Raw genomic sequence first — 24339 nt, forward strand, 5'->3', positions numbered from 1 at the left:
GTAGAGGGCAGGGTGTTTTGCTGAGCGAGTCAGTTTGTCTGTCACCTTTTTATATGGTGTCTGATAAATAAAGGTCTGATAACTCGCTGCCATTCGTGACAGGCATTCTTTAAGCCTCCCTGCACATTTTTTTTCTAAATAGGCTGCTTTTTCTGGCCACAAGGAATGCTCTGCGCTGGTTACCCTATGGTCAGATTTCTCTTTAGCTTCCACCCTGTGAAATACTGTAAGCTGGAGTCCTGGGGATTATTTTTGTGTACATAACTTGGGGAAGCAAAGCACAGCTTCCTCGCTGTGACATCCTGTTGTGGTTTGCAGTGGGCTAGCACGCCGTATTTGCTGGCAATCAGTGAGTTCAAACCTGTGCAGAGGTTTTCAGAGTTACGTAGTGCTCACCTTGCTTGTGAAACAAGCTTGATAAGAAGGAGAAGAGGCACGGTTCTGCTAGGTAGAAAAAGAGGGACAAAAATGGAGGTTTTGCTGCACACTGAGGATTGCTGCAACAGCCATGACACCAGTCAAGGTACTCTGCACAGCGGTGCCTGCAGTGGTGAGTAGGATTTGCAGCAGATCACGCCCTCTCGTGTCGAAAGGAAAGGCAGCTTGCTGCTGCTCTGGGCTCGGCAAGGTGGGTTTGTTACTCCAGCAAAACAACTTGTCCTTTATTGTGCCACTAAGTGTGCAGTTGTGGTTTTGTGCCACGGTTAAGCCAGTTAGTGATGCTCAAGGCTTGCTGCAAGACAAACGCAGCTGTGCTGTGAAATTACCTTCGATTGCTGCTGTGTGGTTGGCATCAGTGCAGTCATTTGTTACCGGCCGTGATACCGGAGCCAGCACAACTCACTGAACTTGAAAGCCTCTCCAAGGAAGAGGAGTTCTGCTGGATTTTGTCATCCTTTGATTTTCTTGGTCTTTTTTTTTTCAGGTCGAGCGTCCTCCCTCTCCCTTCTCGGTAGCCCCGCAGGCCACCCTCCCTCCCGTGCCACCACGACTGGATCTTCTGCAGCAGCGAGTGTCCAACCCGCCTGGGGCTTCCAGCCCTGGGACCTCCTCAAAGGTAAAACACACTCCTTGCCCTGCCAGACGGTGGGACAGGGGGGAAGGAGAGTGCTTGGGTAAATCCTCTGCGTTCTGTGTGACATCCCTGAAGGCAAAATAGTGATTTCTTTGACTTGCTGACTGATGAGTAACTCGTGTAAACGACGCGCAGTTGAAGCTTTTTGAAACGATGAGTTTCCTTTATGTGGAATCCAATCCAATGATGCTCTGAGTTGTTTTGTGTGTTTTTTTTTTTTAAATTCAAGAAGGACAATCAGAAGTGCTTAGTGCCTAGCTGTAGCTGCGTGTAATTACTGTGTTGTCTCCACAAGCTTGTAGGGAAGGTGTCCCTGGAGAGCTAACTTGGCATCACTCCACATCCGTTGAGATAATTTCTAGTGAAAAAACAGATGAAACAAAAACAGACCTCGCCCTCCTGCCACCCACCTCCCACCTTTCTGTGCTCCGTGGCCGGACTCCCTTTTGTTAAGCCCTGTTTTTGCATTCTTCTGCTTCCCAGGCTGCTCCTGGCACCCTCCACAAGGATAAGCCTCTGCCCATCCCACCCACGCTCCGCGACCTGCCGCCGCCACCGCCTCCGGACAGACCCCACTCCATCGGGACCGAGGCTCGGCCTCAGAGACGGCCCCTGCCCTGCACTCCAGGGGACTGTCCTTCCAGGGACAAGCCCCCCCCCGTGCCCTCCACCCGCCAGGGGGATCCGTGGCCCTCCCGGCCGATCCCGAAAGCCCCCTCCTCAGCTCTCAGCCCCGGGGACCACTGGACCGGCAGGGAACTGTCGAACAGGCACTCGCTTCCCTTCTCCTTGCCCTCTCAGATGGATTCCAGGGCTGAGAGCCATCGGCTTGGGAGCACGCTCAGCCTGGACAACCAGGTGGTGAGTAGACCTGATGGGGGTGAAGGTTGGTTTTAAGGAATTAGGTCTTCCAAGGTGCCCTGTTCTCATCTGCATCTGAGTAGGGCCTTCCTGTGCCAAAGGAGAGAACCTGGTGAATGCCAGACAAGGGAGAGTAATGGGAAGACTTTGAGCAGTCGTGAGCCACAATGTTATGATCACTGTTCACCTTTGAATTTTGAAAAAACGAGAATGTTTTGTGTTAGGAGCTGGTCTGCTGAAAAAGTGTAATTTCCTCCTCTCAGGATTCAGTCCTGTGAAACATGCGCACAGAAACAGTGATTACTTTAACTCAGTAAAATCTGAGTTAAATTTGTGGCTGTTCCTATTAATGAGGTGTAACTTAGTAGTCCAACATACTGTTCTCTAAGAGAAATCACAGGCAGTTTTGCTTCCCTTGATCCCTGTTGCCTACCTTTTCCTTTTAAAACCTCCAGCTTTCTGAATTTCTGAATTTTTGAAAATTGAAAGCGAGTACGTTTTTAGCCAGATTGTCTAAGGAATTGACACTTTTGCAGTTGTCATTCTGTCTCTGTCTATATGCTTGTCTGCATCCTTTTCCTCTTTTCCCTATTAACATTTTGGCCTTTTGGCCAATTTCAGCTGAATTTCGCAAAGTCATTAGAGTCTGAAAGATAAGAGTTCCTGTGGCTCTTGTGTAAACAGGCAGAAGGCAACAGGAGAAAAACTGTGCTTGTGCTGTCAGTGAGGGAAAAGTATCAAAACTTGTGGGTTTCTAAGGTGTCAGCAAATGCTTTTGAATAAATGAAGGTGCTTTGTTCCCAAGAATTTGATGACTGGCTGACATCCATCCCCAGGTGGATGACCAGCAAACAGTTTTGCAACTACACTGGTTGACCTGGTGTCTGTAATTCCTTGTTTGGCCTTTTTTCTTTCAGAGCTTGAACAGCGGTCCACCAGCAACCTCAGAGTGTGAGCACCCCAAAATTAAACCCTCCTCCTCTGCCAACGCTATCTACTCCTTAGCTGCCAGGTATGTTGTTCCCTACGAGGGTCGTTGTAGGTCTCTGTGCGTGCTGGTGCCAGGGACAGAATTTGGCATAACTCTGTCAAGCCTTAGTTTCAGTCTCTGATGGATTATTTATCCAAAGCACACAGCCTAGGTGAAAGCAGATGAAATCAGCAGCCTGAAGATTTGTGGATGGTGGCGATAGGAATCAGGCTACGGTTACCTTTAGCTCGTCTGTAAATTTAATTCTGAGTTGGTCTTTGTAAATGTGCCCTGTGAAGCAGGTGATGTGTGTGATACTGTCAGCTGCCTCTTCGTAATGACCTTGTGCCAGCTTGACCTTGCAGCTGGGCAGCTACAAGCCAGGTTATTTCTCTAGGCAGTATCAATATAGCACTGCTACCTCGGCTGTGGGTTTGAAAAGCCACTTTGATGCTAATTAGATTTCCAGTAAGTGTTTTTCTGGTGTTTATATCTTGTTTCTTCTGCCTCCAGACCACTGCCTGTACCAAAACTGCCTCCTGGGGAACAGTCTGAAAGCGACGAGGACACCGAATACATGTCGCCCTCCTCGCTGCCAGTGGTGCCTCCAGGTCCTGCTGTACAAAAACCAGAGATGAAGATGCCTTTGGAAATGACTCAGAGTTTGCGGTGAGATGCTGTTTGCATGTACTGTTCTTCCTCCTCGCAGCTCTGGGGAAGCACATTTGTTTACCAGGGTGGAGATTTCGCTTGCTCTGTTGGCTGAATTCCCCCAGTGATGCTCACCAGATCTAGACTAAGGCAGCGAACTGCAGATGAAACGTGGCTACTGCTCTGCTGCAGAATCCTGACACAGTATTAAAAGGGCTAGATAACCTCCACCTCCTTCTGCTGGTAACAGCAGCGGCCACCGAAATGCAAAATTCTGTGAAAAAGATTGTTTTCTGGTGGTGTCAGCTAAACCCTTCAGTGCTGAGCTGCTGTCTTGCAGCAGGCATCACTAGAGCACTTAGGGGAACAAATGCTCTCTCTCAGAACAATGGCAGAACATTTTGAAGCAGGTACCTGTGGATAATCTCGGTGACAGGGGCTGGGTGATGGCTGCCCAGTGCTGCCTGTGTGAAGGGAGATGTGTGCTCTCTCCTGCAGAGCCCTGGAGTGCGACCAGCAGGCGGATGGCTGCATGTACGAAGCGATGTACAACATTCACTCCCAAGCAGTGCCCTCTGCTTTCGAGACCCTCAACGCTTCTGGTGAGTGGGTGTGCTAAGAAAAAAACACACAAAAGTCACCAAATAAACCCGGGATGCACTGCATTGGTCCCAGTGCCAGTTGGAAGAGCATTTTAGGCTGAATTAAATGTCACTTGCTTTTGTTGGTGAAGTAGCTAGGATGTCTGCGGAAGCGTTTGTGTCTGCGCACTGCAGGCTGCGTGTGGGGATGTTGGTGAGCAGCCTGGCTGGAATGTGCTGTAAAAAATACCCAACGGTTGTTTAAAAAATTGCTGTTTTGAAGATTTTGTTTTCTGGGCTTTGCTGCTGTAAGCAGCTGCAGCAGCTGTCAGCCCACAGCTATGGTAAGAAATTTTTATCTAGCGCTACTTTCTGGAAAGAGCTTCCACTGAACGTGGGGTTTTGGCAGCAGAGCCTCGTTCTGTGTCCTGTCAGTGCTTTTATGGACTGCAGAGGAGCAGAGGCTGCCTGGAGAGACGGATCTCTGTTCAGTCCCAGGGCTCAGACTGTGTCTCTTCCTCTAGATGAAGGGGATCTGGCTGCAGCCACTGCCAGCAATGGCCCCGAAGAATCAGAAAATGAAGAAGATGGCTACGATATCCCCAAACCACCACTACCAGTTGCTATTGCTCGTCGCACACTGTCTGATATCTCCAACGCCACGCCTGCCTTCAGCCGAATGTCTTTGGAGAATGACCCCGTGACAGGTTAGAGAACAGCTGTGCTCTGGGTGCTGTTGCATGCACTGATGGCTTGAAACTTGTGTCACTGACTCAGGATTTTGTGGGTAGGCTGTAAAATCAGATTTGCAAGGCTGAATTACACCGATCCTTATTTGTTCAGCTTGCTTTGCGACTTGTAATGCGTTTCCTTCCTCCCTTAAATCCCAGAGCTAGTACATCACATTTAAATCACAGTTAGCAAAGCCTTTTCCCAGCTTTAAGGTTGCTCCTTAAGGCATCACGTCACACGGGGCACAGGATATAGCTTGTGCCATGAAAAAGAACTTGAGAATATTGCAGCTTCTCTCTGCTCAAGCTAAAGATGAGGTGGCTGGCCTTGCACTCTGTGTCTCAGAGGCTTGGGTGCAGCTGTTGCCAGCAGATGGCACAAGTGGCCCGTGTGGTGCTTTGGGTTTCCTTCAGCAAGGACACGGCGGCTCAGCAAGGTCAGCTTTTCATCCCCGGGGAGCAGGGGACATCTTGTCCTCCTGGCTGGGTGACGCTGTCCAGGGGAATCCCAAAGCCTCGTCTCTCCAAAAGCCTTTCCAAGCAACACTTGGCTTCTTCCCTACAGCCGTTCAGGGGCACCAGAGGAAGCTCTGAAACTTCCTGGTGGGGGGTTTAGGATTCAGCACGTCGCAACCTCCGGCCGTTTGCCAAGTGAGAGGGGCGAGTCTCTCGTTCCTTCTGGAGGCAGCCAGCAGGCAGAGCCTCCTGCACCCAGGCCTGCTTGTCCCACGGAGTCTTCTGCTCACCTGCTTCACCAGTTCCCTCTTCCAAAGTCTTCTCTTCTTCAGCTCAGAGAATTTATCAGCTCAAAGAGATCTGTCAGCTTTTGCCGCTGCTCCCTGCCCTGCTCTGTGACCGTGTCTGTAGAATATGGGATGAGGGAGGGCAGAGGGAGCTCACATCCTGCTCCCAGATGAACTACGGGGCTTAATCATCGACCCCTCTTTGTTTATACAACCCTGAAATTACAGTGCTTTTGTCCTGCTTTGTAGGGTATGGAGATCTGCTAACGAAAAATGCTGAGGAAATGCTGAAATGCTGATTGTTACTGCCCTGGGAAGCTGCTGCAGCTTTCTGAAACGTTGGCTACTGGCCACTGCCGAAGCCTGGCTAGGAAGGGATGCGTTTGGGCAGATTTGTGTTCTCACACACGTTGCCCTACAATTTAGTTTCTTAATCATTTACCAAAAGAGCTGAGCTGCTGGCTGCCCTTTCAAATTGACCTGTGGTCTCTGAAATTTGAGCCGGTTCAGGCTGAAGCAGCCATTTCAAAAGACACTTTGGGGGAGAGGAGTGGGCAGTCCTTTTTCTCAAACGTACAAAAAGCTTTTTATGTGTCAGGAGCTTGTTCTGTGACGATCAGGGAGACAAACTGCGTTGTGGCTGCTGAGGAAGCCTCCATGAATTTGGGTCCTGAGGAGCCTTCCCCGGCGTCGTGCTCTCGGTGAAGTTTTTCGGGAAGGCCCCAGGATGACTGCTGCTGTTCTGAACGGGGCTGCGGTGCCAGTCTTAGGGATTGTTTGGACATCCCTAGGATGTGTGTGTTGTACACCACCAGTTCAGCAGTTAGAAAACTCTGCCTTGAGTACCTCGAGGAGGTTTTTTCAGCAGACAAAAATAGCTCGCTTTAAGGTGGTGTCAAAGATTCAGGCAGAGAAGTTCCCTGTCATTTGCAATGTAGGAAAAAACATTTTCTGCAGGGATATGGGAGGTGAGGACTCCAAATTATCAGACGTTGGATTAACGCTGTAAATAATGCATTTTCTTTACAAGCCACTAATTAAATCCCTGCGGTGTTTGGTGTCCTGCTTGGGTTTTTTTGGCTGCTCCTCTTGTTCCCCAGGAGGCGAGGGTGGGCTCCCGCAGGAGCTCGTGTGTGGGTCTGAGATATAACTCAGTTTTTGGAGAGCTTGTGGCGGAGGAGCTGTGACTAATCCATTCCTTTTTGTGCGGGTGCTGATCAGCACCGTGCTGTGGGAGGATGGGGCTGAGTCGAGATGGTGGCACGGGTCGTGGTGGCACGGCCGAGTGCCAGTCGTCAGTCTGATGTCAGTCCTGCTCCCTTCCGAGCAAGAGTCCCTGCCTTTCCTTGAAGCGACGTGTTTCTTTCTCCTTCCAGGTTTCTCGGATGGCTCTCAAGTTCCCGAAAGGCCGCCCAAGCCGCTGCCACGGAGAATCAATTCAGAGCGAAAAGCCGGGAGCTGCCAGCCCGGCGGAGCCAGCAGCGGGAGCAGCGCGTCGCTGCAGCTCTCCAGCGAGATCGAGAACCTCATGAACCAGGGCTACTCATATCAGGACATCCAGAAAGCGCTGCTCATTGCACATAACAATATCGAAATGGCCAAGAATATTCTCCGGGAGTTCGTTTCCATCTCCTCCCCTGCTCACGTGGCCACATAGCACATCACCTCCGACGCCTGCAACTTCTGCGGACCGGCTGCCCCGGGCGGCCGCGCACCCAAGGGGAAGGGGGTTCCTTTAGAGACTGCGTGCGGAGCTCAGCCCTGCCTCTTCCCGAATCAGTTATCAGGTTTTTGTGGTTCCAGATTTCAAAGCAGTGGGAGGAAATGGAAGCGGAGCGGTGTTTTTCTACAGTGTGCGTCTTGGAGTCCTTCTCCCCCCGCCTCTTGGCTGTGAGAGAACGGATTTGGGGTGCTGGTAGAGAGAGGTGGTGCCACGAGGGACCCCAGAACCGATGCCCTGGAGGCCGGGGGGAGTGTTTTGTGCTGTGAATTCCAAGTGAATGCTCTGAGAAACCGGGTCAGTGTGGTGTGTCCTGTGGTTCATGGTACTAGGTTTGGACCTGCTCGCTGCTCGGGCTTTTCGGAGCGGCCGAGCGGTCGCGGTCTGCTGGGAACAAGCAGGAGACCTTGGGAGAAACCTTCTGATTGCTTCCCGTTAGCTGTGGCGTCCCCCTCCTCCCTGTAACAATGACAGCATTTATTGCTCACCATTTCGGTCATCCCTTTGCTCCTGGAGCCGGCGTGCCTGGCTTCTGCGGGGCGCTTTGCTCGTGGCCGCGCCGGGCGTTGAATTTCTCTCGGCCGTGGCCTCTCCCCTGCAGCCTCGGATTCCAGGCTGCTAGAAGTGCTGCAAGCCCCGCGTGTCTTTGAGGGGTGGGAGAGGGAGGGAAGAATCCGAGGGAGAGCAAAGAGCTGGCTGCTGCTTCTCCTTTTCTTTCTTTTTTTTTTTTTTTTTTATTTTTTTAGCCTCGAGCGTTTGGTGCTGCAGCGCTGGGGCTCGGTGGCAGCCCTGCTGACCTCTCCTCCTCCCGGCACGCTGCACCTGCTGAACGTGGACGCGCTGCTTGCTGTGCCTGAACTGCGTGGTGGCCGTCGCAGCCTCGTGGCCCCCTCACACCAGAGCCTCCTCTTTCCATTCCCGTTTCTCCGAGGAGTCCCCAGAGCTCGTGTCCGGGCGGAGCTGGGGCGCTTTGTGTTCGGAGAACAATCCCAGGGCTCGGAGAGGCAGGGCTCAGCTGCTCCTCGCACAAAACCTGAGCGGCTCCTGAGCTCCCCAAATAATAGGCTTGACGCGAGGGCAGCGTGGTGCCTTTGGGGGAGCCTTGCAGTCGGGCAGGGACACGCAGCTCCCGGCCTGACAGACGGACAGCCAGCCCTCTGGGTACACGGCGAGGCTGCCAGCCTTTCAGAGCACGTCCTGCAATTATTTGCATCCCTCCAAGGGATTTTCCTTTAAAAAAAAAAAAAAAAAAAAAAAACAGGAGCTGGGCCCAGATTTCGGGGAAGCAGCTCGCGGCTGGCGAGGAAATGAAGCCTGAAATGTTTGTGGGGTGTGCAGTGGGGGGGTTTCTCTAAACCTGCAGCTTTATAAATGGATGCAGGGGGGGGTCCAGGTGGTTTAAAAGCAGGAGCTGGCCCCTCGCTCCCGTCCTGTCCGTAACAAAACGCTCCCTGAAGCTGTAAGGGGATCCCTGCAGTGCAGCTCTCGCTGTTGCTATTTTAGGGCCGGGGCTGAAACGTGCGAGCTGGGGAGATTTCTGCCCATCCATCGAGGCAGGTTTTGGGACGCAGCCCTGCCGGCCCTTCCCCTCTCTTCCGTGCTCTCCCCGGCGCTGCCACCAGCCCCGTGTTGCTTTTGGAGCCGCTTCAGCGCCGCCTTTGCTGCGTAAACTCAGCCCGAGTGAGTTCAAGGGTGGCGTGAGACCGGGGCTGCTGCTGCCAAGGCTGTGGGAGAGCCAAATCCGGCAGCTAAAGCCTCAACTCGTGTCCTGCACAGCCCGTGAGCCCGCAGCAGCGATGCCCTGACCCCTCTCTGCGCCATCCCCGTGGGTCTTAGCGACGAGGGAGGGCGATTTTCGTGGCATGTATCACTGGCTGCCCTGCATGTCTCCTTTCTGTGCGCTGTTTCTCAGACTGATTTCAGCAGCCGAAGCCTTGGCTTTGCCTCCTCGACCTGGGAGCGTTTTGCTTGCCCCGCTGGCGTGCAGCGGGCTCTGCCCAGGCACTGTACAGCGTATTTTCCTTCCTGTTTTCCTTCCCGAAAGGTGAGCCTGATGCCATTTTCTCTTTTCTTTCCCCCCCTTCCACCTCCTCGCTCTTTATCCTGAAGGAGGTAACTTGATAACGCGACTGCTTTCGTGCCTTTCCTGCCAAAAGGAGGAGCCCAAGCAGCCAGCTCCGAAAGGTGAAGGGGCAGGAGAGCCGGGCTGCTCTCACTCCTGCTGTGTCCCTGCTTTTTGGTTTTTTTTTTTTGCAGCATTTCAGCTGCCGAGGTTTCCTTCTCAGCCTGGTGCCCGCAGTGTTTTGTCGGGGCTGGTGCCGAGGACGGGAGAGCTGTGGGACAGGATTGCTTTTGCTTGGAACAAAACGAGCTCTGCTCTTTTTACCAAAACCGCCGTTTTTCTCCCCACCTGCCATGCCAGGGCTCGAAGCAAGCAGCAAACCCTCGGGGAGGAGCTGGGGCACCTGGCAGCCACCTCGCTCGGGGTTTTGGTGTTTTAGGGTGCCCGGAGCCACCCCGACAGAGTGGGATCTGCAGCGAGACATATCCCGAGGGGCAGGTGGCTGCGGATTTGCTTCCCTGCACGCCCCTCGCTGCGCCCTGCCTTGGGGACACGTCGCCTCCTGCACTAGGCTGATCCCCTTACTGTAGCTATCCCTTGAGGCAGGGCCATCACTGTAAATTTATTATTATTTTTTTTAATTATTATTATTATTATTATTTTATTATTTTATTTTTTTTTTCAGTCGAGCAAGAAAAAAATGCAACTCCCAGGGCGCTTTTCCCGAAGGTGCCGCGTTAAAAAAAAGTGAGTTGGGGAATAAAGGACGCGTGGGGTTTTTTTTTTTTTTAAAGCTCCTGCTGGAAATCTTTTTTGGGAATTTCTGGTGGGGGAGGAGCGGTCGTTCTTTCTCTCGAAAACACCAATTTGTATGATGTCAGTGTTAAAAATGTGGAGATTTTCACGAACTATTTTAAAGAAAAAAAAAATCTAATAGTGTCATTAATATAAAATATAATAGCAGTATTTAATCCTTTCAGATCTGTAAAGAATAAGGAAAAACAGAAGGTAAATATTCTTACAGAGAGTAGCTGAGCTTTAAGGTTCACTTGGTTTAAAGTCCTCGGTTTGTTTGCAAGTGCATTGTTAATGTTTAGAGGTTATACTAATGTTATTTATTAATTGTTTCCATCCTTGTATGCTGCCCACTAAGAGCTTCTTTGGGATTTCCTTCACCTGTGTCAGTCGAAAGAAAACGAAACAAAGTTTTATTTTTCAATAAAATTCCCTTTGTCGTAGCAGAGCGGCTGCCTGCTGGTGGTTCTGTGAGCCCAATTTGGGGCGTTCGGTCCGGCCCCTGCGCCCCGTACACACCTCACTGACACCCAGCCTGCTTCCAGACAATGACCCGACCCTAATTAAGGTCAGGGATGCTCACAAAATGGGAGCGGGGAAGGTTTAAGAGTGCAACACGCTGCTGGAGCCAACCACGAGATGAGACGAGCCCAAAGAAACCATTAAATGACGAGGCTCTCGTTAAGAAGTTCGTTACCAAACATTAACAGGGGCCTGAGCTGGGTCTGCAGTGCCCATAGGGTGCCCGGTAGGTCCCGAAACCCAAATCCTGCACTGAAGGAGCCCGTTAGCCTCCACCTGCCCCTCCAAAACAGCTCCAAAAGCCTTACAATTACTGCCTCTCATTTACAGGAGATATAAAATAATTAATAAACTAATCCCCGACGTTCTATATAGGGGATCTATAAGGAGTTCAAGGCTACTTCCACGTCCATAACACACCCCCAGTGCTCTGGTAATGGGTACATGACCCCTTCAGCCCCCCATGACCTCTGCTGTGAGCCTATAGGGGGGTTTTGGGGCCCCCGTTGGCCCTGACCGTGGGCCCTAGGGGCTGATGGAGGTTGTGGGGTCCGGCAGGGGCTGCCTGGGGGTGGGCGCTGATGCTGGATAATGGGGCATGTATGGGGTCTGTGGGGATGTAGGGGGCTACGGGGAGGGCAGGAGGGGTCTGGGGGGTTGATTGAGGCCAAGTGGGCGCAAAGCAAGATGGCTCTAGGGTCAAACGAGGTTAATTGGGGGCAAGTGAGGACATGGGGGGGTCATCTGAGGTCAATTGGACTCAAGAGTATGGCTTGAGAGGTCAAATGAGGTTAATTGGGGTCAAGTGAGGACACGGGGGTCAAATGAGGACGCTGGGGTCAAATGGGGACAAGTGGACGCAAGAAAGTGGCTCCAAAGGTCAATTGAGGTTAATTGGGGTCAAATGAGGACACAGAGGTCAAATGAGGACACAGGGGTCATCTGAGGTCAAGGGGACTCGAAAGAAAGCGGCTCGAGAGGTCAAATGAGGTTAATTGGGGTCAAATGAGGACACGGGGTCAATTGAGGTCAAGTGGACGCCGAGGGTGTGCCCCGGGAAGCCAGGCCAGGCTCATTGGGGTTGGCTGCACTGGGTCCCAGTTGGGGCTGGCTGTACGGGGTGGTACTGGAGGCGCTTGAGGCTGTCTCTGCTGGCTCCAGGTGAGTGAAACGACCCCAAAAGCCCCACGGGGGGTCCCATGGGGGCTGCGGCATGGTCCCCCCAACCCCTTATGGCCACAGGAACCCCGCTGGGGGGCTCCATCCCCCATCCACTGCCACCCCACAGTGGCCTCCCCCCAGGTCAGTATGGGGACAGCCCTGTCACGTCCCCGTCCCCCTTCCTCATCCTCACTTTTCTCCGTGAGCACATCCCCCAGTGGGGTGGGATGTCCTGGGGGGGGCATCGGTCCTGGCCAGGTCCCCTCCCAGCTCCGGGTGCACCCCAACCCCCCGGGCAGGGCAGTGCGAGGGGCACTATTTATTACTAATTAGTTATTATTATTATTTATTACCCTTTATTACCATTATTACCTTTTATCTATTATTTTTTATTTATTATTATCCATTATTCCCTATTAAAATGGCTCAGGACCTCTCACTAGGAATTCCCCCCTGCTACCTGCAGAAGCTGAGGGATGAACACCAGCCACAAGCCCTCAGGCTCCTTTAGGGGAATTATCCCTTAATAGCCCAGATCCTCTGTATTAGCAATAAAACGATCGATAATTATCAATAAAATCATCTCTTTTGGTTTCTTACCAAACAGCTTTGATTACTGGGGGCTGTTAAATCCCATTACCACACTCCCTTTTAGCATCCAGTCACCACTACTACACTGATGTATTGCAATCTAATAGGGTTATCAATTAGAAGCCTCATTAATTAATAATAGAGCTACCTGTTAGCAATTATTGGGGGCTGGTAGCTATTAACACCATTTCTAATTAGCAGCCCTGTACGGAGTTACCTGTTAGCATCCCTAGCAGGCATCGCTCCATCACCTATTAGGATTTGACCAGGATTTCCTCTTAATTCCTATCAGGAATATCGTGTTAATTCCTACCAGGACCTCTCATTAGCTGCCACTAATTGCCTATTAACACTGATTAGCACTGATTAGGCTGTGAAAGGGGAAGGGAAGGGAGCGAAGCGTCACCACCGGACTCACGCCCAGCCTTTGACCTCGGTACTTTATTTTCACATATATATATATAAAAAAAAACAAACAAACTGGCAAATATCAGACAAAACTCCCGGAAATGTACACACAACCCAACAAAAATATATATATAACCCAAAGCTTCTGCTTCCACGACGCAGCTCACGAGCGGGGCCGAGCCGAAGGGGAAGGGGCTGGGGGGCAGCAGGGGAAGGCTGGGGACGGGGTTTTCCCTCCCCGGAGGGGGGGCAGGAGGTGTCAGTGAAGCAAGAAATAACCCAGTTTCCCCTGGGGCTGATAAATGTTTAGCAAAAAAAAAAAAAAAAGGAAAAAAAGAGAGAAATCCAACCCTGAGACATCGCCGGCTGGCCCTGACCTGACATTCCTCGGGTTCACGTTTTAAGCACGGCCCAGCGGTGCCAGCAGCTGTGCGGCCTCCCTAAAAACAACTCAATTTGTCCTCCCCCTCGGCAGCAAACCTTCAAACGGGAGGATTTCAGGACCTGCAGCCCCCAGGGAGCCCAGAGCCCCGGCCCTGCCCTCGCAGCCCCTCGGGGGGCTCCCTGCCCGCAGCACCCCGGGGACTCAGCACCGAGGCCGGGGGGGGGGGCTCAGAGGGAAAACCCCAAAAGCCCCACTGCTTCTCCCCTCTGCCCCCCAAACCCCAAACCCGTGAGGTGCCAGCACCGCCCTGCTGCGAAAAAGCGAAGAATCCCGCCAGCTTTTCTGAGCGAATTTGGGGAGAAAAGGCGTCAAAAAAACAAAAAACCTTGCCGCGCATGGCGCAATTTCCTGAATGAAGCCTCGGCTCCTTCCCTCGGGCAGCTCAGAGGGGGAATTTCTTTCGAGTATTGCTGTCGGCTTCCCCGGAGCAGAAAGCAAGCCCGGCTCCGCCGCTGCCAAGCCGCGGTTGAGGTATCGGAGGGGGGGTCCCGGGGGTGCCCCCGTGGGGTTTCGCCGCCGGCCGCGCTCCCCGGGGGCTGGAGCAGGGGTGGGAGAAGGCAATCGGAGAGCAGGGAAGGGTCGAGGGGAGAAAGCACTTGGGAGATCCCCTGGTTAGTTCCTCAGATCGATGTATTTCTCGCTCTTGAAGAGAAAAGAGGGGGGAAAAAAATTAAATTAGGGGGGAGAATAAGGATAAAAGACGGCTCCTCGGCTGCTGGGACAGGCGGCGGCGGTGGGGGGCAGCAGGACCGGGGCTGGGGCTGAAAAAATCTGCTCAGCGGGACGAGGAGGAGCAGAAAGCCCAGCCCTGGAGCCCGGGACCAGCTCCTGCAGCCCCCCGCTGGCTCTCAGCCCCGTGAGCCCCACCTCATCCTGCACCGGGAGCTCGGGCTGGGCGATGCTCTGCCCCCCTCGGCGCCTCCCCGTCCCCCTCCCCGAGCGATGCCGCTGGCTTTAGGGTGCCCATGCAGGCTGCGGAGCGCTGGGCGAGGAGAGAAGCGTTACCTCGGGCACCCCCTGGGCTCCTCAGCTCCGCTCCCAGCCCTGCCCGACGCCCCCGTGGCCGGTGGGGCCACCAGGTCCTACCTGGTCAGCGGCGGGTCCCCTCTCGCCGTTGGCGCCCTGCAGGAGCCCGGCCTCTTCGGCGAGTTTATCTGACTTAACTTCAACTACATTCTTGTCTTTACGTGCCTCTGGCTTTGTGCTAGGGGAGGGAGGTGACAGCTTTGAGACCGTGCTTGCGCCACCCAAGAGGGCACCTGGCTGGGGGAAGGGGGAGCAGGGCCGGCCGAGCCCCCAAATTCCATCCCGGGGGGGATGCTCGGGGGCAGAGGGTGCCCAGGGGCTGAGGATTTGGCTCTGGGAAGCTCCGGGCTGCCCGGCCCTCCCTGCCAGGGGTCCCTGGGCTGCTCTGCGGGGCTGCTCCTCTCCTCCCTGCGTGGACGGGCTGAGCCCTGCGCACCCCGGGGGCTGCGGGGAAGCTGGAAGCGAGACCCCCACCCCGTGCCCCCGGGTGCCTCCCGCCGGCGTGATGGGATGGGAAGCAGGAGCAGGGGGGCAGCAGGAGAAATGGGATGCAGGAGAAATAATGGGATGCAGGAGAAATAATGGGATGCAGGAGAAATAATGGGATGCAGGAGAAATAATGGGATGCAGGAGAAACGGGCAGCCCCTGGGGGCTCCCCGGGGGCGGCGGCAGTGCTTACATGTCCTGCTTGCCGGCTCGGCCACAGGAGATTTTGCCTTTCTTGTGCAGGAAATAGATGACGGAGCCCAGCACGGCCACCAGCAGGATGCAGACGATGATGGCCACGATGATCACGCCTTTGCTCTCCGAGCTCTTCCCATCTGGGCCAGACACGGGGAGCTCACCGTGCTGCCCGCCCCGGCGCCCTCCATCCAGCCTCTCCCAAAGAGGCAGGCTCCCAAAATACCAAAGCAATCCGAGGGAGGGGGAGCAGCAGGGGGGTTGGGGGCTCACCCAGCAGCTGGATGTGCTTCTCGCTGACCCCCAGCGCGTTGGACACCCGGCACATGGCCCCGGCCCGCAGCAGCTCGTGGCTCACGCGCACCGTCAGGTTGCTGGCGACGTGCTGGTTCTCCACGTACTCGTGGGTCTGCGGGGAGCAGCGCAGGGCTCAGCACCCCGGGGATGGTGACAGCCGAAATTCAGCCCCCCCCCTCCCCGCCCGGCTCTCACCGTCCCGTTGATGCTCCAGCGCACGGAGGGCCGGGGGAAGGCGATGGCCTTGCAGGTGAGGTTCACCACCTCGTCCTGCCGCACGTAGAGCGGGGAGCTGATGGCCACGATGCGCGGTTTCCCTGCGGGGGACGGCACGAAAAAACCCCTTTGGCTCCCCACGGGGGGGAAACAAAGGGCTGAGGCTGGCGGCGCGGGGCTCCCCCCGGGGTTATTCCTTACCCTGAACGGCCACGGCCACCTGCTTGCTGCGCTCCAGCCCCGGCACGCTGCGAGCCACCGCCCGGCAGCTGAAGTTGCTGGAGGTTTCGAAGGTGAGGTTCCTCAGGAAGAGCTGGTTCCCCTCCGCCACCTTCCTGCCCTGTTGGGGAGGGATGATCCACGGCGCTGAGCCCCCCAACCTGCCCCTTAGGACCTCCCAAAGCGAGGCGAGGAGGCGGAGAGGGGAAAATCCTCCCCTCGGAGGAGCCCGGGTGCCGCTCACCTTCTCGTCCCTCCACTGGAAGTCCAGGTCCACGGGGCTGTGAGCGCTGCAGCTCAGCCTCACGCTGTCCCCTTCGTGCAGGGGCGAGGAGGGCTCCATCTGCACCCGCACCCCTTCGATGTCTGGGGGGGACACGGAGAGCAGGGCAGCGGGAGCAGGGGGACCGGGGCGCCCCCCCTGTCCCCCCGTCCCCCCCCCGGGGGCCTTACAGTTGACGACGAGCTCCACCTCCTTCTCCATCTGCGTCATGTCGTCCAGGTCCAGGATCTGGCAGCGGTACAGCCCGCTGCTGCTCTTGTTGACGCCCTGCAGGCTCAGCACCCCGCTGCTGGTGTCGGCCAGGGAGGAGACGTCCTGCCAGTCCTCGGGCTGCGGGCAGGGCAGCGCTCAGCCCTCAGCCCCGTGCTCCCGAGGGGCTTGAGACGAGGCACAGGCAAGCCAGGAGCTGCCTCCAGGAGCCCGGACCTCCTCCCGCCCCCAAACGCCTCACCGATTTCTTGTAGAAGCTGAAGACGGGCGCCGGGTTGCCGTCGGCCTCGCACACCAGCTTCACGTCGTCCCCCTCCTTCACCAGCGCGGCGGTGGGCACGATGTGCAGCTCCACGTGCTGCGTGGGGTCTGGGGCACGAGGGAGCGGGCAGGGTGGGTGCTGGCGTCCCCCCTCCGTCCCTAAACCCGGCCCCGGGCCCCTCACTCACAGAAGACGGTGACGTTGACCCGCCGGGAAGCCTTGGAGAGCCGCTGGCCCCGCAGCCAGTAGTGCACGGCGCAGTGGAACAGGGAGCTGCGGTCCTCGCGGGTGACCACGGCCAAAAGGCTGCTGCTCACCGTGTACAGCCCGCTCGACTTGCGGGTCAGCGTGGCCAGGAACTTCACCTCTGCAGGGGACACGTCTGCTGTTCCCAGCCCGCGGGGAGGGCTCTTTCGGGTGGCCCCAAACCCCCCCGGACCCTCCCTGCTGGGGCAGGATGAGGTCCCCGGCCCCGTCCCCAGCCCTCACTCACTGTTCTCCTCGGCCTGCAGCTGCTCCCCGTTCTTGTACCAGGTGATGTTGGCGGGTGGGAAGCTGTTCTCGCTCACGCACCGGGCGATCTGCGGCGGCACAGAGCGCCTTGGGCACGGCACGGCCCCCCGGGGACCCCCGCGGGGAGCGGGGAGAGGGGAGCCCGGCACGGTGGGGGGCTCTGGGGGGCTCCGGGGGGGCCCCTCCTCACCTTCAGGGCGCTGGGGCTGTGCGCGGGGATGCCGGCCGAGCTGGCCTCGATCTCAGGGGTCTCGGGGACCTCTGGAAGAAGCCCCCGACGCGAGGTGTCAGGAGCGAGGGGGGCGGGATGCGCCCCGTCCCCGCGCCCCCCCAGCACTCACTGTAGACGTGGAGCTCGGTGCGGTTCTCGCCCGTGCCCTGGCTGCCCGCCCCGACCCGGCACACGAAGGTCCTGGCGTCCTGCGGGGTCACCTTGCTGATGGCCAGGGCCATGTCCTCGCCCACCGACAGCCGCCCCTTGTAGCTCGTCTCCTCCTCCAGCACCTCGCCGCCCGCCACGCGCAGCAGCTTCACCGGGCTGCCACGATCCACCTGGGGGACGAGGGGACAAGGACGGGCTGATGGGGAGCCCCGGGGACAGCCAGCACCCCCCAGCCCCCCGGCACTCACGTAGAACCAGTCGATGAAGCTGTAGGAGCCGTTGCCAGGGATGGAGAAGCCGCACTCGATCCTGGCCGTGGACTCAATCTCCGCTTCCACCACCTCCGGCATGGAGACCTGCACAGCGCCGGCTGCACCTGGGGGCAGGGACGTCCTGCTCACACCACCACAGCCCCGAGACCACCCCGGGACCCCCGGTTATGTCCCCAGCCCAGAACAGGACGCCCAGCTCCCTCCTGAGCACGGCCCCTCTGCCTGCTGAGCCCCGCGGGCGCTGCCTGCCCGTGGCACGGGTGGCACCGGGACCTGCAGGGCAGTAATGGAGCTCCTGGCCACGCTCCAGGGCGGCTCCAGGAGGTAATGGCTATCGATCCCAGGCGGGGAGAGGGCTCAGCAGATGCCCTGCCTCGAGGCTGGGGGGCTGAGCACCACCCGGGCATGGTGCAGAGAAGGGCTGCGTCATGCCACGGCCGGGAGCGCCGCCGCCTCCACGCTGGCGCTGCGGGCGCTGGATGAAAGGGGGCTGCACGCCCCACAGCGAGCCCCACAGCGAGCCCCACAGCGAGGGGACGGTGCCAGGGAGCCCATTAAGGGGTCCGGCAGCCCAGCACCTGCACCCAGCCCAGGTTTGGGAGCTGGGGCCCAGAGGGCTGCAGGAAGGCAGCTGTGTCAACAGCTCGCTGATAGCCGCGCCGCTATCAGCTGCTCAGCCTCGCCAGGGAGGGAACTTCAAAGGGCAGCGCCCTGCCTGCGAAATGCTCTTTATGTGAAGTGGGTACGCGGTGGCACAGCCCCGACACGCAGCCGGGAGCCCTTTTGCCATGGCAGAGGTGCTGCCTCACATCACCAGCCCCACCGGGGCACCCCAAAAGCCGGCCCTTGGCCCTTGGCTCTCCGCGCGCCCGGTGCACCAAGAGGGACGAGAAGCAAAGCGGGGCAGGAAAGGAGGAGGCATTAAAAAACAGGTGAAAGCCCCAAAGATAAGCAGGCAGCGGCGTCAGGAAACTGGACCAGGCACACGGGAAAGGATAACTTCGCACCGGAGGCACCTGGGCACGACACCAGCCACCCCCGGCCCCGTGCACACCGGGGGTGCACCCCAGCCGCTGCCGCTGCCCCCCGCCGTTCCCAAACCCCCAGCAGGGTCCCGGGCAGGGTCACCCCTGGGAGATGGGAGCTGCTGAAGCGCTGGGAGCGGGAGCCCTCGAGCCCTCGTCCTGGCGGCAAAAGCAGCAGAAGCATGAGCTCAGAGCTGGGGAATGGCTGGCATCCGCGGCTGGCACCAGGCACCCTCCTACCCGGCCGCTGCCCTTGAGGAGGCGGACACGGGGGCTGCAGCCCCCTCCCCGCTCCCCCCAAAAGGGCTCGCCGGCCCTTTTGGGAGCACCCAGCGACACCCCGAGTGCTGCTGGAAGCAGAGGGGGGGACGCAAGCGCCCCTCGTGCAGCCCCTGGGCACGACCTGCAGCCCGGAGCGAGGGGAGGCTGGGTTTTGGGGACACGGCGACGCACCCGCGCGCCCCGCTGCGGTCCCTTTGGGGCCACCGGGGCAGGGCTGGGAGCTTCCAACCCCGTTATGGAGCAGCCCGAGCGCGGCACCCAGCGCCTGGCACAGCTCCAGCGGGGGACCCGGGGCGAGATCCGGAGAGGGAGCGAGAGGGGAAGGGAGGAGAGCCCCTCGCGCCTTTCCATCTGGCTGGCGGACAGCCGGCCGGCAGCCAGGGCTCCGCGAGAACAAAGCTTTGCTTTTAGAGCCGGGGAAAAGGGGTGGGGAGCAGCACGGCCCCTCACGGCCCCTCCGCCAGCCTCCTGCAGAGCTGAGGTGTGCGAGGAGAAGCCTGGCTGCGGCGCGGGGTCGTGTGTTTGTGTGTGTGTGTCCCCAGAGCGGAGCAGCCACAAAAAAAAAGGGGGCACCGCAGCGGGATGGGGCTGCACCAGGGGTGCTGGAGGTGTCCCAGGTTTTTCCGGGTGCCTCTCGGGGAAAGCAGCTGCAGGAGAGCCTCGGCAGGCTGGGGCTGGGGACAAAGCTCTGCTGTGGCACCCCGCGCCCCCCCCCCCAAAAAGCTCCCCCCTAAGCCGTGCGCAGCCGAAGAAGCAAAGCTCGCAGCCCCCAGCCCTGCAGCCAGGTGGGAACACCCCAAAAACAGCCCCGCAGGAGGGGCCAGGGGGGCACCAGCAGCTCCAGGCTGAGCTCCATGCCCCGGGGGGGGGCACACGGGGAGCCCCCCAGCTTGCCCAGGGAGGGTTTGGCTGCAGCCCCTCGTGCTTCCCCGGCACCGCAGGGCAGGGAGCAGCACCGGGACCCGTCCCTGGGGCTTGGCGAGGGGCAGGAAGCGCACCCCCCCCCTTACCCACGGTGGGGGGGGGGGTGGAAAACGGGCTGGAAAGAAGGATAAAAAAAGAAAGAGCGTGAAAAGCCAAGAGAAACACAGCGCCCGGGGGGGGGAAAAAGTCCTTAGAAGGCGAGGGGTGGATGGATGCTGCCCCAAAAACCTGACCGCCGCACCCAAAACGCACGTGGGGGCTCCCCGGCACCCTGCCCCACGGACCCTGGCCACAGCAGCCTGGCTACTGCCAGCCCCCTGCTGCTAGCCACCGGGCTGGCAGCCCTGGGGGGCCAGCAGGGAGCACCCCGTTTTTTTTTTTTGGGGGGGGGGAGGCTGCAAAGGGACCCCCAAAGTGGCACCAGCTCCATGCCCAGAGGCTGAAGCGGAGCCTGGGGGCGTGCAGGGCTGGGAAAGGGGGGTCTGGGGGGGTTATTGGGGGGCTGCTCCCCCCCTCAGGCCGCCCCCCCCCCAAGATTTGGGCACTCCTGGCCCCCAGCGGGCGGTGCCCCAAGGGCGTCAGCTCCGGGACGGGATGGGGACAAAGGGGGGGGACACGGGGAGGGGGTCGTGGGGCGGGGGGGGGATCGGGAGGGGTTCAGGGGGGGTCGTGGGCTCAGCAGGGAGCGCCCCAAAGCGCCTTCAGCCCCCCCCCGGGTGCTGAACGAGGCTGGGCAGCTCCACGGACACAGCAGGGGGAGGGTCCCCGTGTGCCCCCCCCTTACCTAGGGACTCCTGGGGGTCCAGCAGCACCCCATAGGACCCCCCAGCACCCCCCCCAACCCCACCCCGTCCCCCAAAAACCCTCCCGCACCCCTCAGCGGCTGCGCGCCCCCGGGCGCCGCAGGTGCTGCGCTCCCCGCGGGCGGCCCCAAAACGCCCCTTTCTCTCCCCAAAAAAAAGCACCGCCCCCCCCCCACAAAAAAAAAAAAAAAAGAGAAAAACCCAACAACTCACCGCAGCAGAGCAAGAGGCAGCACCCCCAGCCCCAACCCCAACCCCAGCCCCAGGAGGGGCCCCCCCGGCGCCCCCCAGCCATCGCCCTCCGCCGCCGCCTGCCCGCGACTGCTCGGGACCCGCGGGCTGACGTCAGGAGGAGGAGGAGGAGGAGGAGCGGGGGAGGAGGAAGGCTCCGGACCTGCCCCCCCCCCCTCAACCCCTCACCCCCCCCCGGCGGCTGCCGCCCACCCCGCAGGGCGCAGCCCCGACCCCGGTCCCCCCCCGACCTCTCCAAGGCGCGCTCGGGGCGCAGCCCCCCGGGGGTGGGCAGGGGGCGCTCCGGGAGGGGGCTGGGGGGCTGGGGGGCTGGGGGGGGGGGGGGGGGACACGGTGGGGCTGGGGGGGGGCCGGTCCCGGTGCATTCCTGCCCGGCCCCGCCTGCCCGGGCTTGCTGCGGTGGCTGCGAGCCGCCAGCCAGGCGCTGGAGGTGGGAACTTTGGGGGGGGGTGGGTGAGGGAGGGGGGGGTTTAGAGGGGCGGGGTGGGTTTGGGGAATGCTGTTTGGGTGGGGGGGGCACCCTACAGGAGCAGGGACCCCCCCCCCCCAATTCACCTCGCTCCGCCCCAAAGCCCCCGCTCCGTGCCCAAGCGCACAAATTTGGGGCGGCCGAGCCCCCCCACACACCTTGAAAAGTGGCAAAGTGGGGGGCGCGCCCCCCCCCACCCTAAATCCCCCCCCCCCCCGGGGTGCCCTGCACCCACCTGCAGCCCCCTCCCCACCGCAGGGACCCCCCCAGGCTGCAGCCCGAGCCCCCCCTGCAGCTTCTTTAGGGTTGGGGGTGGAAAAAAAGGGGGGTGGGGGATGCCCGGGGGGGTCTGGGGGGGGTCAAAAGGGATCGGGACCCCCCCATCTTGCCCCCAGTCCCCTGCTGCAGCCTGGCCCTGCCTCAGTTTCCCCCTTGGCTTCTCCTGCAGCTCAGGACCCCCCCCCAAAATAAAAAAAAAGGGGCTGCACCTCTCAGGTACACCCTAACCCCCCCGTGGGGTCAGGCTGGGGGTGTCCCCAGGGCAGGGGCATCATTTTGGGAACCCCCCCCCCAGCACCCCCCGTTTGGGCTCCCTCGGTGCCATCCCCTGACCCTTCCCGTGCCCCCCCCCTCCAAGCCTTGGCTCCGTGCCGTGCCCCCCCCCCCAACACCACCACTTTCCAAGCCGAATGGACCTGATGATTCATCGGAAATGATTAAATTTTATTTATTAAATTTCTTCCCCCCCCCCTTGGCGAAATGGGTTGCTTAAAATGGCAACGAGAAGGGAACAAGTGCAGGGCGCTGCCCCTATGGCTACACCAAAGGGGGGGGGGGGAAATTTTGCAACCGGGGACCCCCAACCCTGGGCACGCCGATGTTTCCCCCCCCCCTCATGTGCACGATGCAGGGATTGGGGTACCCATTGCCCAAACCCCCAAAATCTCCCCCCCCCCCCAGGGCCCAGGGGTGCCACGTTCCCAGGAGAAAGAAGCGCCCAGCAGGGCAAACAAAGAGGCCGGAGAGCCGGCTGGCACGCTGCTGGAGCAGCTCGTTCTCGTTGCAAAAATAAAGAGAAACGTCCCCAAAAAAAAAACCCCAAAAACCTCCGCAGGACATTCCCAGCCCTCGGCCCCTGGGAGCAAACAGCCCCGGTGACCGCCGCGGGCCTGGGGAGCTTCTGCTCCGCGGAGATCCTTTTGCTTCAAAAAAAAAAAAATAATAAAAAAAAGCTATTTTAAATTTAAATTTTTCTAAGCTTTAAGCTTTTTTTCTAATTTATTTATTTATTTATTTTTTCTCACACCAAACTCACGCTTCTGGGGAAAAACCTTCCAAGATTTCCCGGCCGCTGTGAACCCCCCCCTCCCGGCACCCGGTGGGCTCGGGCTCTCTGCAGGGAGCGGCCGCTGTCATCTGCCCCAAATCCTGCCTCATTTTGAGCCTGATTATTTATTTTTTTGGGGCCGAAAGGGCCTCGGCTCCAACCCTTCTCCCCGCTGGGCAAACAAACAGTGCCGAGCAGGCAGCGCCGCCGGGGCGGGGAGGTCGGGGTGTGTGGGGTGCGAGCCCGACCCCGTGGCCTCTTGTGGTGCTGGGGGGGGGCTCCGAGCACCTCAGGGGGCTCAGGAGGGGTTTTGGGGTGCGTGGGGGGCTCCGGGTGCCGGCTGCGTCCCCATGAGCCTGGCCCCGGGGATGGAGGGTGGTAAGGGTGAGGAGGGTGCTGGGCGCACTGGGCGACGCGCTGCCGGCTGGCACGGCTCGGGGTGGGACCCAAAATAATAACTAGGAACCCAAAATAATAAAAGGAACCCAAAATAATAAAAGGAACCCAAAATTTCGGCTGGGAACCAGTTGCTGCGGCCGTCCTGGGGCTGTTCCTCTTCACACAACACCCTCAGGGCCAAGAGGGGTCCCCGCTGGAACAGCCGGGATTTGGCTCAGCACCACGCAGGGAGGTTTGGGGACGTTTTTGGGGTGGAAGACGAAAGAGGGACGAGCACCAGGCAGCCAGGGGGGGCTGCACCCCGTCTCCATCCCCCTACAGGACCCTATCTGGTGTCCCCATGCCCTGGCCCAGGAAAATGTCGCCTCCGTTTGTGCCTCCCCGCTCCTTCCTCCGTCCCCGGAGGAAGGAAGGACGTGAGCGGCCTGGGGGGGCAGGACGGGGACATCTGGATTTGTGTGCACCAAGGGGGGGCTCGGCGGATGCCGAAACCCCAAAAAGGAGAGCGGGGCAGCCCCAAGGATGGTTATGGGGCACGGAGCAATCCCCGGACACCCCGCTTTGGGGGGGGGGGGGGTGAGGCGGACAGACGGACGAGGACAGCTGGGGGGAAACCTTACCCGGTTTTGGGGTAGGGGCCCCAATGTCCTAGGGGCAGGTGCAGCCGTGTGGGGCGTGATTTTGGCCACGTCCTGCCCTAATTCTCGCTCCCATGTGTGTAAAACCCCGGCCCTCCCAACCCCAAACGCGCACGCAGGGCGGCGAGGGGAAGGATTTGGGGCTATTTTTGTAAGCCGGCCTTTTCCTTCGGAGGATGCTGAGTTCATCTTCCCCTCCTTGTCATCGTCGTCGGCCTTCGGCCTTCGTCCGGACGGAAAAAGGCCCCATTGTCTCCCAGCCAGATGGGCCGGGGCCTGGGCACCCGCCCCAACAATGGGGTGGATTTATAGGGCCGGGGTTTGCGTCCTCAGCCCCGTGCTGACACCGCAGACCCCAAAGGAACGGGGGCCCCGGGGCGCTCATCCTGCCCCACTTGCCCCGAATCTGAGAGGCGAGGACGGGGATAAAAGTCCCGAGGGGGGAACCCTGAGAGATTTTGGGGTCTCTTCCATAGGGTTTTGTGCTGCTCGGGGGTCCCCGAGGCGCCGGGGAAGGCGCCAGGCCGGCAGCACCCATGGGA

At 58.9% G+C, this 24339-nt stretch overlaps 2 protein-coding genes across 3 annotated transcripts in view; one reads left to right on the plus strand and one right to left on the minus strand.

Moving 5' to 3' along the window:
- Positions 1 to 8001, plus strand: part of CBL (Cbl proto-oncogene) — a 32859-nt gene extending 24858 nt beyond the window's left edge. The window contains exons 10-16 of the mRNA XM_032202008.1: positions 926 to 1057; positions 1559 to 1936; positions 2854 to 2948; positions 3420 to 3575; positions 4056 to 4159; positions 4663 to 4845; positions 6989 to 8001. Coding sequence (XP_032057899.1) covers positions 926 to 1057; positions 1559 to 1936; positions 2854 to 2948; positions 3420 to 3575; positions 4056 to 4159; positions 4663 to 4845; positions 6989 to 7269 — 1329 coding nt within the window. The 3' untranslated portion in view covers positions 7270 to 8001. The remainder of the gene's footprint in view (positions 1 to 925; positions 1058 to 1558; positions 1937 to 2853; positions 2949 to 3419; positions 3576 to 4055; positions 4160 to 4662; positions 4846 to 6988) is intronic.
- A 4876-nt stretch (positions 8002 to 12877) lies between these two features.
- MCAM (melanoma cell adhesion molecule) lies at positions 12878 to 21007 on the minus strand. 2 transcript variants are annotated; one of them, XM_032201876.1, is made up of 15 exons: positions 20926 to 21007; positions 17655 to 17782; positions 17366 to 17576; positions 17215 to 17285; positions 17005 to 17092; positions 16699 to 16878; positions 16491 to 16618; positions 16210 to 16369; positions 16001 to 16122; positions 15739 to 15877; positions 15517 to 15638; positions 15298 to 15433; positions 15023 to 15164; positions 14403 to 14520; positions 12878 to 13958 (listed from the first exon to the last, which is right to left on the minus strand). In XM_032201876.1, exons 1-15 carry the CDS (start codon positions 21005 to 21007, stop codon positions 13929 to 13931), a joined length of 1857 nt encoding a protein of 618 aa, XP_032057767.1. In that variant the 3' UTR covers positions 12878 to 13928. The 2 variants fall into 2 exon arrangements, with proteins under 2 accessions (XP_032057767.1, XP_032057768.1); XM_032201877.1 differs by lacking the exon at positions 14403 to 14520.
- Between the last annotated feature and the right edge of the window lie 3332 nt (positions 21008 to 24339).

The sequence above is a fragment of the Aythya fuligula genome, chromosome 22, assembly GCF_009819795.1.
Source record: "Aythya fuligula isolate bAytFul2 chromosome 22, bAytFul2.pri, whole genome shotgun sequence".
Taxonomy (NCBI): domain Eukaryota; kingdom Metazoa; phylum Chordata; class Aves; order Anseriformes; family Anatidae; genus Aythya; species Aythya fuligula.